General features: G+C 41.9%; 1 protein-coding gene across 5 annotated transcripts in view; it reads right to left on the minus strand.

The window, feature by feature from the left end:
• Positions 1-7,444: 7,444 nt before the first annotated feature.
• The window catches only part of MTFR2 (mitochondrial fission regulator 2), an 89,466-nt gene continuing 79,298 nt past the window's right edge, over positions 7,445-17,612 (minus strand). For 3 of the 5 annotated variants that reach the window (XM_033938306.1, XM_033938308.1, XM_033938310.1), the window contains one exon: positions 7,445-15,264. In XM_033938306.1, the coding sequence (XP_033794197.1) occupies positions 15,166-15,264 (99 nt within the window). In that variant the 3' untranslated portion in view covers positions 7,445-15,165. The remainder of the gene's footprint in view (positions 15,265-17,612) is intronic. The other 2 variants (XR_004538825.1, XM_033938309.1) reach the window with 2 other exon arrangements.

The raw sequence follows: 17,612 nt of genomic DNA on the forward strand, positions 1-17,612 counted from the left end.
TAGAATAGAAATTCCTCAAACAACAAATAGCTCTCGTGCATATTCATTGGGGAAATCTTGAAAACCTAACTGGTTATAGACCTCTAGGACCGAGGTTGCTACCCCTGCCATATTTTATAGTGAAAATAATTATAGTGTCAGATGGGACTGTCAGTGGCCAATTAGAATTCTTCTGCTATCATGTATTGTGGATCAAGTTTTCTAGAGTAGCCCAGGTAATGTCAGAATTGTATAAATCTAAACAAGAAAAAAAATAATCCTATCACTTAAATATAGACACCCTAAATGATTGATTTTCATTTAAATTTATCTTTGCGTAAATTACCTCTTGTATATGAATGCATCTCCCTGTTTCTAGAGGCTTTCAGTCTGGACTAGATTACTGAGCTGTCTTTAATGCATTAAAATGGTTATTGTTATTTAGGACTGTTGGGTTTTGGGGCCTGGAAACACACTGCCAGACATGACCAGCAATAAGCGCAGAAAGTTCTTTATTAGCTTTAAACAAAACACTTCCTGAATCCTGTTACTTCACAGGATTGAGCACACAGAAAACAGAACATAAGAATAGCCTTACTGGGTCAGACCAATGGTCTATCAAGCCCAGTAGTTCTCACGGTGGCCAATCCAGGTCACTAGTACCTGGCCAAAAACCCAAGGAGTAGCAATATTCCATGCTACCGCTCCAGGGCAAGCAGTGGCTTCCCCCGTGTCTTTCTCAATAACAGACTCTGGACTTTTCCTCCAACTTGTCCAAACCTTTCTTAAAACCAGCTATGCTATCCGCTCTTACCACAACCTCTGGCAATGCATTCCAGAGCTTAACTATTCCGAGTGAAAAAAAATTTCCTCCTATTGCTTTTAAAAGTATTTCTCTGTTACTTCATCGAGTGTCCCCTAGTCTTTGTAATTTTTGACAGTGAAAAATCGATCCACTTGTACCCATTCTACTCCACTCAGGATTTTATAGACTTCAATCATATCTCCCCTCAGCTGTCTCTTTTCCAAGCTGAAGAGCTCTAACCATTTTAGTCTTTCCTCATACGAGAGGAGTTTCATCCCCATGTATCATCTTGGCCGCTCTTCTTTGAACCTTTTCTAGCACCACTATATCCTTCTTGAGAAAAGGAGACCAGAACCGAACCCTTTTAAAATAATTCCTAGCATCCTGTTTGCTTTTTTGGCCGCTGCCGCACATTGGGCGGGTTTCATTGTATTGTCTATGACAAGGGTGTCAAACTCAATCACATAAGGCGCCGGAATCTATAACATAGGCTAAGTCACGGGCTGAATTTTTTATTAAGATACTTAGGGGTCCTTTTATTAAGGTACACTAATCGATTTAGCGTGCGCTAAATCTGCACCTTAATAAAAGGACACCTTAATCTCAGTAGAAGTGTAGGGTTACAACCTCTCCACGCCAGCTCTGTGATGTAAACAAAACAAATAAAAAAGACTTTTCCTCTCACTTTGTATTATTCTATGCCAGGTATTACTATTGTAACTTAGTACAGTATATAAAAGTATCATCAAGTTCAATTTGCTTGTAAACCCTAAAGAACCCAGTGGCTAGGATTCTCTGCAATGTAAAACATAATGATCATATAACTACTCTTCTTAAATACCTTCTTTGGTTCCTGATTGAATACAGGGTAAAATTTAAAAATCTAACATTGGGGGGAGAAGGAGCCAAAATGGTGGCTAATTCTTGACAGTGTTCTACCATTCTAGCTTGAGTTTTACCTCAGAAATTGCTGTTTGGGACGTCTTTGGAATAAGTTTTCTTCTTCTTTGGTGCCTCATACCAAACGGAAGGGAATGATCAAGCCTGTTCCACAGCTGGCTGCATTGTCACCTCCATTACAGCCTACAATTGTTCAGGTGCTGGATCACATCGCCGTCAAGGGAGGAGCGTTTTGACTCCCTGGGCCATGATGTCTCCTTATCTCCCCCCACTTGATTGCTAACATCCCACTGTGTCTAGCAGAATCGAGGGGATTGGCGCCAAGCCCTGGGAAACTCAAAGAAGTTGGGCCAGGACAAGGAATTGGTGAATCCTTACCCTTGAAGGAGCTGGTCAAATTGGAAACATTAAAGAAGCTGGGAATGCAGCTTTGGAATCAGTAGTGATTCTGGAAACACTTTAGATAGCGATAAAGAAGCTAGATGGGATGGTATAAAAGGGGCCCAACAGCACACAACCATCTCCAGGCACAGCCATCAGGTACACCAATGTTAAAAGGAGCCATGTCAAAATTGGAGCCATGCCGCTGCCGTAGCACGTTCCCTCTGCTGCAGTCCCGCCCCTCCTCTGACATACGGGACCGCAGCAGAGGGAACATGCTGAGGCGGTGGCAGCAGGGTCCGATTTTGACCCGGCTCCTTTTAACACTGGCAAAGCTGCGCTGCACCTGATGGAGGGAAGGAACGGCGGGCCAAATCTTGGTGATGGCAGGAATTGTTTGGTGGGCCAAATTTGGCCCGCGGGCTGGAGTTTGACATGTCTGGTCTATGATGACACCCAGATCCTTTTTTTGGGCACTAACCCCCAAGGTGGACCCTAGCATCCGGTAACTGTGATTCAGGTTATTCTTGATTTGACAAACAAAAGTTCTGAACTGAGCCAGGAGCTGGTATGGCCACACCCCAAACAGATTGCAAAAGGTCTTCTTCCAAACAGGTAGCTAGTAAGGTCTGGCCCTAGCCAGACCTCAGAACAAGGCTCACATATAGTTAAAGAACTGGCTTACCACAGCCAAGCATGGTGTCGGTGCTAAAATCAAGTAGTATACTGGGGCCACATCTTCCTACTATTCCCCTTGGCCTCTCCTAACCTAGTTCTGGCCCTGCCTTATTACTTCCTGGCAGCAGCATCCCTGACTCCACCTGCCCGTGTCATTTCCTTTTAAGGAGGAACTACCTTTCCTTAGCAACAGCAGCAGATGAATCCAGAGACCAATGGGATAGCACACATCTACCAGCAGGCAGAGATAGAGAAACTGATTAACAGGTGGTCCTATTGGCTGGCACTCCTTCTGTATCTTCAGTATGCTCTATCTCCCTATGTTAGGGTAGTTCTGACAATGAAAAGGAGTATCCAGAAAAAGGGATGATAGTGTCCTATAGACTCCTTCACAAGGACATATTAGTTAATGCAGGAGGCATTATTATTATTATTGATGGTACTGATTCATTAATAACATAGCAGCAGCAATGCAATTAATGTAAGTTAGCAAATGTAGCCCTAAATAGGCACCTGATGCAGTAGAGGGTGAGATGCCATGCATTTGACAAAGTACCTCATGAAAAACTTCTGAAGAAATTAGAGTCATGGGATAGGAGGTAATGTCCTATTATGGATTAAGAACTGGTTGAAAGATAGAAAACAGACAGTAGGGTTAAATTGCCAATATTCTTAGTGAAGAAGGATGAATAGTAGGATTCCCCAAGGGTCTGTGTTTTAACACAGTGTTCTTCAACCTTTTTACACCTATGGACTGGCGGAAATAAAATAATTATTTTATGGACCAGCAAACTACAAAGACTAAAATAAAAAAAAAACCTGTCCCCGTGAGCTCGGTCCCCGCAAACCATCTGATCCCATCCGACAAGCCTGTTATGATTTTATATTGAATGTATTTTATTAAAGTATAAAAAGAAACAATATTTTGTACAATTGTCATTTTAGAAATGCAAATAATACAGAGCAAGGATCAACAAAACCCCTGTCTCCCTTCCCCTTCACATATATCCCTCTACTAAGAACATAAGAAGTGCCTCTGCTGGGTCAGACCAGAGGTCCGCTCGCATGGCCTTCTTTCTATGCCCCTCTCCCCTTTCCATCCAGCCTGCGCCCCTCTCTCCTTTTTACTTGATTCATTCCAGCTACACTGCTCTCATTTTTATTTTTCCTACACCAGATCTAGCATATTTGTCCCTCTCTCCTTATTTCTCTGCTGACCCCCTTCCCAGCATGTCTCTACTTTCTCACTCCTGTCTCTCCCCTTTCCCTCATCTGATTTCTTCATTCCACCCTGACTCCTTCCCCTCTTCTAATCTCCCTGCCAGCTGTTTCCTTCTCCCTTCCCTCCTCCCCCTATCCAACAGTAACTCTCTTCCCTTCCCCTCCTCCCCTCCCAGCAGCATCTCTCCTTCTACCTCCCTCCAGGTCTAGTAGCATCTCGCCCTTTATCCAGCAGCTTCCCAGCCTCCAACAGTGGCTTCCTCCCATTCCCTCCCTTTGCTCCCCTCCCTACAGCTCTCAGTACTTGCCTGCAGCAGCGAGTCACTTATGCAGCCTTGGGTCCTTTGATGGGTCATGCCACCTCTGAGGAAAGAGGACGTTGAATCAGAGGTGGGCCACGACTCAGCAAAAGCCCCAAGGCTGCCAAAGTGAATGGCTGCTGCAGGCAAGTACTGAGAGCTATTGGGAGGGGAGGAAGCTACTGTCAGAGGCTCTCGCCGGCCCTGCATAGACCAGCAGGAATTTTGCGCATTGATCTCACCGGCCCTGCATGGACCGGCAGGAATTTTCTATGGACTGACACCAGTCTGCAGACCAGTGGTTGAAGAACATTATTTTAACATATTTATCAATGATCTATAGATGGGTATAACTAGTGAGAATTAAATTTGCTCATAACACAAATATGCTTAAAGTTGTTAAATCACAAGAGTATTGTGAAAAATTGCAAGAGGACCTTGTGAGACTGGGTGTCAAAATGGCAGATGATATTTAATGTGAACAAGTACAAAGTGATGCATGTGGGAAAGAGGAACCCGAACTATCAAGTTTCAAGTTTATTAGTGTTTTTGATTAATCGCTTAATCATACTTCAAACCGATGAACATAAATAAAAAACATTAAAAATTACAATATTAAAAAGTTATACAATATTTAACATAAACATAATAATAAACCAGACTATATACAAACTTCACAAACAAGATAAAAGGGAGAAAGGGATTCGAACTACAAATTGTTATGCAAGGTTCTACGTTAGGAGTCAATGCCCAGGAACAGGATCTAGGTGTCAGCGTTGAGGGTATCTTGAAGCCATTACCTCAGGAAAAGAATGGAAAACAAAGATGAAAATGTTATCATGCCTTTGTATCGCTCTATGGTGTGACTGCACCTCAAATATTATATGCATTTCAAAAAAAATATAATGGAATTGGAAAAGGTACAGAAAAGGCTAAAGCGGCTAGGGCTCTTCAGCTTGGAGAAGAGATGGCTCAGAGGTGATATGCTAGAGGTTTGTAAAATACCGAGTGGAGTGGAAAGGGTAATGTGAATCGCTGGTTTACTCTTTCCAAAAATACTAGGCCCAGGGGGCATGCAATGAAACTACTATAACAAATTGGAAAAAATATTTATTCATTCAATGGGTAATTAAACTCTGGAATTCATTGCCAGAGAATGTAGTGAAAGCAGTTAGCTTAGCAGGATTTTTTAAAAGATTATCCAATTTCCTAAAAGAAATCCATAAGCCATTATTACAATGGTTGGGGAGAAATCCACTGCTTATTTCTAGGATAAAAAGCATAAAATCCGTTTTTCTCCTTGGGATCTTGCCAAGTACTTGTGACCTGGGTTGGCCACAGTGGAAACAGTATCGTCGGTCTCTTCCAGTATGGCAACTCTTATGTTCATTATGAGCAGCAGCAGTAGGATTTGAACCCTTATTATCCTTGTTTTTAAACCTGCTGACACATAAATTTAGCTGGTCAAAACAGGGGCTGAGGCAGTGCCTGAAACAATTCCCATCCTGGTTGCGCTGTGGATTTCAAAATGGCAGTCATGAGCTCTAGAGCAGTGTTTCTCAACTTCTTCAAGACAAGTACCCCCTAAGTCTAACAAATATCAACTGAGTACCCCCAACAACCGACCACCCAAGCTCCGCCCCAGACCCTTCCCCATTACTAATTGTAATGCAATTTCTTCCATTCATTTTTCATGTACATACAATATACACAGCAGATATAAATTCTCAAAAGTGACACATTTCAATCAAATTGAAAATAAAATTAATTTTCCCTTCCTTTGTTGTCTGGTGATTTTACTTTTCTAAACATCTTTTCCCAGTCGCTAGTTGCACTTCCTTTTGTCTGTGCTCTTAACTCTGCTTCCAGGGCCTTCTTATCCATAGAAACACGAGGGCAGATAAAGGCCAAATGGTCTATCACGTCTGCCCATCTGTGGTAATCATCTCTTCTTATCTCTAAGAGATCCCATGTACCTATCCCATGCCTTCTTGAATTCAGACACAGTTTCTGTCTCCACTTCTTCTGGGAGACTGTTCCATAAAATCTACTACCCTTTCTGTAAAAAAAGTATTTCCTTAGCTTACTCTTAAGCCTATCACCTTTTAACTTCATCCTATGCTCTCTCATTTCGGAGCTTCCTTTCAAATGAAATGATTCATTTGCATTTATGTCACACAGGTATTTAAACATCTCTATCATTCATCAGAGCCATAGTGTACAAAAGCCACGGTATTTTTCAGAACATATTATGCTTCCTAAAATGGGTGCTTCTCTTTTTAGACTTGTTGGATAGCTTCTGCGATTTGTCACCTTCGAGTTTCTTTCTTTTAAAAGGCTTGGGAGGAACTTGTAGTAACTCCTGAGGCTTAGTTTTTTCCCTTTTAACAGCTCTTCTAATCACAGCCAGTCCTGACCCTGCCTGCTCTGTGGAATAGTTCATTTTATTTAGAATGGCTGTTCTTTGATGTTTTCTACGGCACCTTTCACATGTGACTCATAACAAAATCCCTTCTGTTTAATGAGCGGTGATGCCAATAAAAATGATAAACTCCTTATCCTAAATGCAGCACTCTTTTGTAAATAGAGATAAAGTATCCCCGGAGTGTGCTTGGGACATGCTGAAGCTCTATTGAAAGCTAACGCCAAGTATGCAATAGACTGTGTGTGGTTAACCACACATTATTTACATGTGTAAATAACCAGAAAAATCTCCCTGGTTATTCGTGAGTTTTTTTAAACCCGGAACCACCCCTGCCTCCCTCCTGCTCTATACAACTTGGCGGTCTAGCAGTGAAGCAGGGCAGCAGCGTAGGAAGAGTGCTGCTGCTCCGCTTCACCGCTAGACCACCAGGCAAGCTGTATAGAAGTCTGGGAGGCGGGGGTGGGCCAGAGTCAGCCCTAAAAGCTTTAAATATTTGCAGGCTGGATCTGCCCCTAATCCCCACAAATATTGAGGGGGGAGTGTTACCTCCTTTTAGTTTCTTCATTTTATCATAGTCCCCCAAGTTAAAATGCAAGGGAAGTAGATATCATTAATAAGTGGACACCAGGTTCTGCATTGCAGTGAGGAATGTTTATGGTTATTTGGATTTAATATACTGAATTTCAAAGCCATTCTTTCTCTAAACATATATCTACTCTTAAGGATATTAATAAAGACTAGAAAATGGAAGCCACAAAGAATTAAAATGATGGCTTTATTTCAAAAGTATTTACAAAACTACAGAAACTTTAACTGTAATTGGAAAAATGATGAGTTACACAAGCTAGAAATACATTATATTTTTTATACAATAACCATCAAAGGTCTCATTTGTTACTAGGTCTCAAATGCTATCAGGTAAAAAGATCTAATTATCTATTACAGCACCAAAGGGGAGCTATTCTTTTCCCACAGATTAGGCCATGGACTTGGCCTCTCTTACAATCAGAATACTGTACAGATTTTTAAATCCCCTTGCAGAAGCCTGAAAAGACAATGAGTCCAAGTCCACAAAGTCCTCCATTAAGAGTAGATTTCACTGAAGGGTTTTCCCACATCTCAGAACATGAGCAGAGAATCTTCAGTTGAAAGAAATATTATCATAATTTGTTCCTGAGAAAAAAACCAAACAAAACTAAAAACAAAATTAATATGTATTTCTTCTCTACTATCATGATAATAAAAGAGTTCTTATGGATAAATGGAAAAATAATATTTCCTTTGTTGTTTCACATTTTTTCCCTGAGATACACAATTGTCCCTGGTATTTAAGTTTACACTGTCCCTAAATATTAAAATATGGCTTTAGTTATCCAGCAATGCTCAAATGAAAAATTTATATACCTGTACTAAAAATCTGTCATGTTTAAACTATTTCTTTCCGCAATTGAAGTCCATAGAGAAAATATGCTGATTCAGGGTATTGCTGGGTTACTCATTAAAACATAACATATTGTATTTGAATTTTTAATATTTTTATTACTTGCCAAGCTCCCATTATTTGAGCATAGTGAATAAGGGAAGACTAGGTACTTTCTGTACCTTGATAATCTTCTTTCCAGTAGATAGCAACATTAGTCTTGACCAATGGGTTTTAGCCCTCCTTGACTGCAAAATGTGTAGAGAGCCTCATTTACATATTCTTTTGCTCCGCCTCCCCTCACTCTGGGCTGCTGGACCTCCTCAGTCTGTATCAAAGCCACTAGTCAGCCCTAGTGTGTATACAAAAGAGAAAAGGGACACAGGGATTCTCCCTTTTTAAAAAATCATATTTATTGAGGTCAAACAGAGTAACACCGGGCATACAAAGGCAAACAAAAGCGGCTATGAACAGTACAAAACAATACAATTATCATCACCAGCAGAAAACACAGTAGCAATGAGTTGTTATCCACGCATACTGGGTTTCTTTTTTTTTTATATCATTGCTACTGGATTCTGCCTAACAAAACAAGTCTGTTCTGCTCAAAAATATATTATGAAATACAGTATAAACACATGTAACTCATTGTAACGCATAACAAGGTGGATCCCAGCATGCTACCTACCTATGTGCAACCTATATCAACTGTTCTACAATTTAACACTTCTAATTGTTATTCTATAGGAATTAAATCTCTTCTCCTCCCCAAATGTGCTAGACAGTGGAGGTAAACGAGACACCTGACCATATAGGCATGTCAGATGGAAACAAGGCTAACCAACTAACAGGGTGGGCATCAAGACTAATGTTCCTATCTACTAGAAAGAAGCTTGCCAAGGTAAGTACCTAATCTTCCCTTCTAGTGCAATAGGAACATCAGTCTTGACCAACAGAATGTACCAGACAAGTCCCTGGATCTTAAGGCAGGACAGGTAAGCCTGCTGGCAGTACAGCAGAGCCAAACCCAGAATCTCTTCTGGCTGCGACACCCACCCTATAAAATTTTGTTAAAGTATGAAGGGTAGACCACAAGGCTGCCCTACAAATTTCTTTAGGCAAGATTGATCTCACCTCCACCCAGGATGATACAACACCCTTTGTGGAGTATGCTTTCAATACCATGGGAGACTGCTTTCCGCTCACAATATAAGTTGAAGAAATCGGCCACCTGAATCCATCTGGAACTGGTTGCCTTAGATGCCGGCCTGCCATTTTGTGCAGCCCCCAGGAGCATGAAGAGATGATTGGAAAGTCAAAACTTATTTGTTACTTCCACGTACTGAAGGAGAACTTTCTGAACATCCAGGGATTTCAGAATCTTATCTTCCTTCCTTGATCCAGTGGGCGAAAAGGCCGGGAGACACACTTCCTGGTTATGTGTAAACTCAAAACTACCTTCAGTGTCCAAGATTCTGATAAAAAGCTCTCTGCAGGACATAGCTTGTAATTCCAACACCCTTCTGGCTGAAGCCACTGCTACTAAAAACATGGTTTTGACCTCTGGCCCATCAGAGAGACCTCTTCCAGAAGTTTGTACTAAGCTCTAGCAAGTACTCGTAGGACCAAGTTAAGGCTCCATATCAGAAAAGGCTGGCGTAACGGGGGGGGGGGGGGGGCGAAGGCATAAGGCTCCTTTAAAAAATCTGGCCATATCTGGATATGAAGCCAGCATTTGATTACTTGAATGCCCCCTGAAGCAGGAGAGACCCACAATCTGCATTTTGAAAGAGCCCCTTTCAAGACCTTCTTCGAGACCATCTTGAAGTTAACACAAATGGAATTGGAGTCTTGGTACCTCCAACTGCACCAGATCTGGAAACACTCCCAGGCCTTTGCATAGGCTGCTACTGTAGACTGCTTCTTTGCTCTCAGCAGTGTGGCTATGACCATGTTGGGATAGCCTTTGCACACTGACTCCATGTGCTCAAGAGCAAAGCCATAAGACCACGGCGGGTGGGAACTTATTCTTCATAGGACTCTTGGTTTCATTGGCCAAAGAGGGAACACACAGGAGTTCTAACTGAGGCCAAGGCTGACCCAGAGCATCCAGGCCTTCGTTTCTGGGCTTGTACCTTGCTGGCTAATGTCTTAAGATCAAACATAGGGTGCCCCCAATGCTTTATGTTGTCGAAGGCCTCCTGAAATAGAGACAACTTGCCAGGATTCAGTATCTGCTGACTTAGAAAGTCTACCTGTACAATTGTCCACACCTGCTACATGGGCTGCTGGGAGAGCCAATAAGTAGGGCTTCCAATCTCAATGATGCGCTCCTGATGCCTCCATGTCGAAGGGCTAAGCGTATTGCTTTCAATTCTAAGTGATTTATGGAGCAACTCCACTGTGAAGGCAACCATCGGCCCTACAGTGCGTGCCCATTGCAGTGGGCTCCCCAAGCTGGCTTCTGTTGTCAAGATCACACATGAGGGGATATGCAGAGGTACACCTCGGGACAGGGACTGTGGCTTCAATCACCAGCTCAAGCTGTTCAAGGCTGCACATGTCCAAGGCAGAGGGAGATCCAAAGCATCTGACTGAGAGGACCACCCAGACAGCAATGCCTCCCAGAGAGGATGCAAATATGCTTTCACCTAGGGCACCATCTTTATCATCACCACAATAGACCCCAGTTGCTGAAGATAATGCCATGCCGTCAGAGACACCATGACACATCTCCATGATCTGCCACGAGTTTCACTCTGCACACTTCCGGCAGGAACACTCGGTTTTGCTCTGTGTCAAACAGGACCCCCAAGTATTCCAGGGACTGTGCTGGGTCCAAGTGACTCTTCCTGAAGTTTATCACCCAGCCCAGATCTTGTAGGACCACCACTGTGAGCCCCTTGGCAAGGGACGGTGCTCTTTATCAGCCAATCATCTAAGTAAGGATGCACCTGTACCCCTGCTTTGAGGTGCGCTTCCACAATGACCATTACTTTGGTAAAGGTGTGTGTTGCTGTCGCCAGACCAAACGGGAGAGCAGAGAACTGGAAATGCTGCTCCAGAATATGGAATCTCAAGAACTTCCTGTGAGTCGGGAAGATGGGAATATGCAGATAAGACCTTGCTCAAGACCATAAAAGAGGACATAAAGAGCATCCACTACATATTCCCCTGCTAGTAGAAATTGGGGGTTTGCACTGAGGTCCGATTCTGTAACCCAGCTAAGTTTATCGTGGCATACCTGGACGACATATGAGGCTGCTGCTGCAGTTTTCAAATTGAGCACCATGGCCTCAAACTGCCATTTAATGACAAAATGCAGTCTGCAGTCCTGAGCATCCTTCAGTATCACTCCACCTTCAAAAGAAAGGGAAGTACATTTTGTAACTTGCGCCACCAAGGAATCTACCTTCGGCCTATTAAATAGCTGCTGGAATTAGTTGTCTATGGATAGAGCTTTGCCATAGCTCTGGCTACCGTATGGGTCACACAGAGACCTCCCAATTATTTGTGAGCATCTTGGTAATATCTGAATGCAAAGGGAAGCATGTCACATGCACCTTAGTACTGCTCATAAAACATGCAAATGGCTTGTTTCTTCGGACTACCGTCTAGACCCCTTGTGAAAGGGGACCCTCAGACCCCCATCGAAGCCTGCACGACATTGTGGGAGGAGGAATTCAACTGGCCTTGATCCAGGATCAAAACTGCCATGGGAGCGAAACAGCCTGTGCTCATACCTACTGTGGACAAGATGTGGAGCAAGCCTGATCCCAAGGGAACAGTCCCCGAGCCTCCAAACTGCTGAAGTAGGCTGGTCACATAGAAATCCAGCAAAGCAAGTGTCTGTGGGATATAGATCTCTAACCTGAGTCTGTCTTCTCGTAGCCAAATATATCTCAGGGAACCAAGAGCCTCTGCAGCACAAAAAGCCTTGTGATTAGATTAAAAACCCAAATAATTAGATACTAAACTTGAACAGAAGAGACAAGCTCCTACAACTTTGTGTGTAGAGAGAAAGACTGAGGAGATCCAGCACAGCCTAGAGTGAGGAGAGGTGGAGCAGAAGAATATAAAAAATAAGGTTCTCTACATACTTCACAGTCAAGGAGGGCTAAAATCCATTGGTCAAGACCGATGTTCCCTATTGCACTAGAATATAAATGTAAATGTCATCATCTATTAAAAATGACTGGTGAGCAAAATGGTCATAATGTCATTAATATTTGCAGTGTTCGTGCTAGAACTCACAATTCTATTCATCATTATCACAGGACTTTCAAAGACAAGACATAACTGCCACTCTGCACATTGATAAGCCTGTCAAGTTCTATGTCTACAGAAAACACAGATAACATAACAGTAATTGTCCCCTTTTACTGGTCATTGAAAGGCCTCAAAACAATATGGATATGCCCTATTTATCAAATCTGGTACCAGGATGAACATATCACTCTCTTGAAAACAAGAACATTGATATAATCAATTTAGGTAGAATTACATTTGCTTTTTTTTTTTTTTCAACTTACGAAAAGAATGTATTGCTTTTTAGCAATCGCCTCACCAACAATGATCAAGATTTATCCTCAGCAACTTCAGCTGCCACTGTGTGTTTTTGATATAGGATGATATCACCATCAAACGTGAGCTAGTGGAAACCTGGATAGGTATACCTCAGCCTAATGCACAACTACAATCAACCCAGATCTTTTAATTACCACCTGTGTGAGGGAATAAAATTTTGACCTTAACTCTTACCAGCAATAAGCTGGTCAGTACCCATAACAAAACCATCCCAGATCCGATCCTACACTTTCAAAACTGACCCATCAGTATTTGGCTAAATGCAGCCATAAGCCCAACCATACTTTTCTGCCAATTTTATTTTAAAAAGGTAGTCTGGCAAAGTTGTAACAGATTAAGTCATTAACTAAGGACTATGGCCAGTTCATGAATACCTGTGAGAGAGAATTCTCTGAGATTGTAAAACCAACTATACTGTATATCCTGATATCAGAAACTACACATCTGTATAAGTTGTAAAACAGAAGTATGAACTACATTCCTTTGTCAGTAAAAAAACAAACAAACATAAAAACCAAAAACCTAGATTCCTGTCAGTTAAAAAAAAAAAAAACCTAGATTCCTGTCAGTTAAAAAAAAAAAAATCCTGGAAAATACCAATATGATGCTCAAAGCAACCTGGAAAGCACCAAGCTATAAAAAGCAAAATACTACATTTCAGATTTTCTATTTTTAGATGATTCCAAACTGTGAATTTTGGCGCTTGTCTTCTCAGATAATTAGGGGTTCTTTGTGAATACACACAAATCTGTGTTTCAGCTTCTTCTTGTATTAGATACTATTGCTGGGTACTGTGGTTGAACCAAATACTTATATTTATGAAACTAATGAGTCAAGGAGAGAGTACTATGAGAAGTGGTATTTTTCTAGTGCTTATCCAAGTAGCACCCATTTTTAAAAAAATTTGCATTAGAGATATTTTATCAGTGTTTATCAGTTAAACCCTAAAATCTAAACCCCTTATATTACATCAAACCCCTAGTAGCCTCCCAGTTGATTTTGAAGATGACTAAAAGCTCATCTCAGTCGACAGCAATACCTATATTAATAAATCCTAAAAACATTCACAATGGCTATTCTCCAGACTGGCATGAAACCAAAAATAGCAGACCTCGATAATATCTAAATGGAACAAATTAAGCATGTTGGAGAACATATGGCAAATGCCTTGTCATTGCTGAGTAAGTCCTGGAGGAATTTTAGAATTCCTGTCATTTCTGTAAAAGACCTTAGAGCAGAGTCCTGCAAACTGTCGAGCAGTGGCACACTAAACGTAGTGGCTACTGCTCGAGGCACCCGGAAGTGCACAAACGTCAATGTGATGTCACGTGCATGCGCAACGTCATCACGTCAAAGTCATGCATGCACAAAGGCCCTCCAATCAGGCTCTGAGCCACCAGTGAGTGGTGCCAGCAGGGAAGATGCATGGAGAGGAGATGGCTGATTATCTACAGTATGTACCTCTCACCTTGAGAGGCACATCCTGTAGGCACTAAAGCTTAACAGATGAAAAGCAGGAAGTCAGTCAGTGTCATGTGTATTGGGTTAAAACTAGTCCACTACACTTCCCCCTCCCCATTTGCGGTTTCCGCACTCGTGATTTCACATAATCGTGATTTTTTTGTGGGGAAGGAGAAAAAAAAACCCCATATTTTTGCCTTCCCCCCGGCATCCCGGCCTTACCTGGTGGTCTAGCAGGCTTTCGGGGCAGGAACGATCTTCCTACGCTCCTGCCCCGTGTAGATCGCCAATAGGAAATGGCTGCCGTGAGTTCCTGCCATAGTCTTGAAACCACCAGGTAAAACCAGGATGCTGGAGGAAGGCGGGGGGGGAGGCGGGGGGGGGGGTCAGAGCCAGATATTTGCGGTATTTCCCTATTCGCAGTCCGGCTCTGCCCCTATCCCCCGTGAATAACGAGGGAGATGTGTACTGAAAAGCCTTCTATCGCAAGGTAAAATTTAACTAGATCACCATTTATGATATCTCCCATGATGGTATTTTTTTTTTATTATTATTATTTTGGTTAGGTGTATATACATATTTGTATTCTTAAATGGGCAGATAAATTTAATTATTCATCCTTAGTTACAAATGATGCTCAGGTAATCCGCTTTGTGGAACACACACAAACACAAATAGTTCAGTGCTTTCAACATCATTTTTGTCTCATTTATCCAGTGATAAAACAATTTTCCTTTCACCCGGCTAGACTCTCTTCAGGTTAAGAACATAATTAAAATCCAATGCCCAGACCTGGTCATATTCAGACTGCAGGCTTACTGGCCTTCATGGAAAGTTAATGTTAAACAAAAAAAAAAAAAAAAAAAAGGCACCCTGTGCTGTGAAACTCATATCCAGAAGAGGTAATTTATCAGACAGCACGTTCAGGAGTTTTGAAGAACTATGCTTTGAGCTGCTTAAGGATTTATCTATGATGCTTTGAACACCAATGCATCTCTGCCGGTTTTCTTCAAGCTTGTGCACCAAATGGAACTGTGGATGGCTGTGTTATTTTCAAAGCTCCAGTGGCTCCGGTGTGCTTTACAATTGGCTTCAAATGACATTTGAACTAAGCAAAAAAGAAAAGTTTGTAAGTTTATTATTCTAAATAAAAGTTTAATCTTTATACAGACCTAGATGTGAATCATGGTTCACATGTCCAAACAAAAATGAATATAGAATTTTCTTCCTGCTCTTTTATATATAAAGGTTTTTTAAAAAACCAGCTTAGCTGGAAGCTTGCCCTTCTCACAAACAGCATTACTTAAATTAAAGCTACTTGTTATACGATGGAAAATTCAAATTTCAGATAGCACACACACACATACATGCAGAGAGAGAGAAATCACAAATAAATTTCTATTAGAAACTTGTCCTTCCTTCCTTAACATACTAGCTTATCTGGGTTCAGGAAAAATAATCTTCCGTCACTTTATTTTTTTGTAAGGCACTTAAAATGCAATTCTATAAGGTGCACCTAATGCAGTAGTCTTCATTAATTTTTAAGTTGGGACTACTTTGGATTCAAATGAGCTGAAGGAGAGTCTCCATACATCTTTCCATGCAAATCTAACACACTGCTAATTAGCATGAGTGAATGATATCCATTCCCACCAGCCCACCTTTTCATTGGGGTATTCTCAAGGAGGCAAGGCTCTTCTGCCATCCACTTCCCCCTTTCTGTCCTTGATTGGCTAGAAAGGTAAATAGCAACAGAAAACCCCCATGATGGAAAAGTGAATTGATAAACTTCTCATTCCCGATGAGCCCTCCCATACACTTAAATCAAAGGATCTCGGACTATGAATTATTCCATCTTTAAGAATAATTAACACCAAACTCCAGGACATATTCTATGTTGTCGCTCCTTTGTTTAAAGAAGCTTTCACATTGTGACCACATTCAAGACTAGACTTTGCCCAAAATCTCTTAAGAAAGCATCTTTTTAACCCTGAGCCTCTTGTTCTCACCCTAAATGTCCTCTTTTTACTTTTACAATTGTATTTCATTCCATCATACCATCCGTTTCCCGTTAGTCAAATGTCTCTGTTTAGTTTTGTTGTCCTTATTTTAAAGTTTATATTAATTTTAGTCCCCAAATTATTTTTATTGTAATTCGCTTAGAAATCCTGATAAGCGATTGTATCACATTTTTAATAAAACTTGAAGAACACTGGCTTAACATTAGGTACCAATTTGCATGCTGTTTATAGAATAGCTACACCTATGTGTACACACAAATGCGAGACGCCATTTATAAACTTGGTGCCTATGTTGCTTAGTGGATAATCACAAGTAAGCTGAACCTGCAGGCGGAGAATGGGCATGCCATAGGTGTTCCAACTAGCAAGGTGTACAACTTGAAAATACTATCAGCTGTACACATTGCAAGGCGCATGCAACTGACTTACGCCAGCCATTGAACTGGTATTAAGTGGTTACACCTAGCTTTCAGCGCACCGAATTGGATTTGCGCTAGTATTGTAGTATTGTTTAAGCCACATGTTGCAAAGCGCATCCCTTTGTGGCTCCTTAATTTAGGCACCACTTTATACAGAATTGCCACCAGTTAGCCTTTTTAAAATAAAAATATTGTATTTTTCGCTCCATAAGACGTTTCTGACCATAAGACACACCCTAGATTTAGAGGAGAAAAACAAGAAAAACAACATTCTGAACCAAATTCTCCCTGCCAGGTTCTGCACCCAACCCCACACTCCTTACCAAGCTCGGCACCCAGTCCCCCCCCTTTCTGCCAGGCTCTGTACCCTGTCCCTCCTCTGGTGGTCTAGAGGTAGGCCGGGACAAAGCAGGCAGGCCTAGTGACTGGCAGGCAGGCAGGGCTTCTCCCCCCCCCCCCCCCCCCCCGTACCTGTTTTTATTCAACAGCTGTGGCGGTAAGGTGCATCCCTCTCCCGCCGGACCAAATCAGAGCCTTGAGGGGAGGGAGCCAAAGATAAGGCCCAATATTTTTGGTGCTAGCAGTTTGTTGTTTTGGATATTTTTTTAACAGTTGTAGTAGTATGGCGCTTTGCTTCCCCACCATAGAACAACAGCTGGTAGCGGTGGAGAGGGAGCATCAGCCCTCTGTTCCGCCAGGGTTTTTTTTTAAACTTCCTGTTGCTGAGCCGCCACCGGAGCAGGGACCTTTTTTTAAAATTATTATTATTATTATTATGCAGCTGTGGCGGCTGGCGCTTCACTCCCCTGCCAGTATCGAGGCAGGACCCTGAGGGGAGGGAGCTGCAGGCAAACATGTTCCAGCATGAAGCATTGTCAGTCTCCTTTTGAGACAGTAGGATTCTTCGTGGTCCTAAAGATCGCTGTGTTCCGTAAAAAAATATATACTGGTAAGATCACTAATGCTAGCTGAGCCGATGCTGAAGAAGAAACGGCGCTGAGATTAAAAACAGGTAC

This window comes from Geotrypetes seraphini, chromosome 3, assembly GCF_902459505.1.
Source record: "Geotrypetes seraphini chromosome 3, aGeoSer1.1, whole genome shotgun sequence".
NCBI lineage: Eukaryota > Metazoa > Chordata > Amphibia > Gymnophiona > Dermophiidae > Geotrypetes > Geotrypetes seraphini.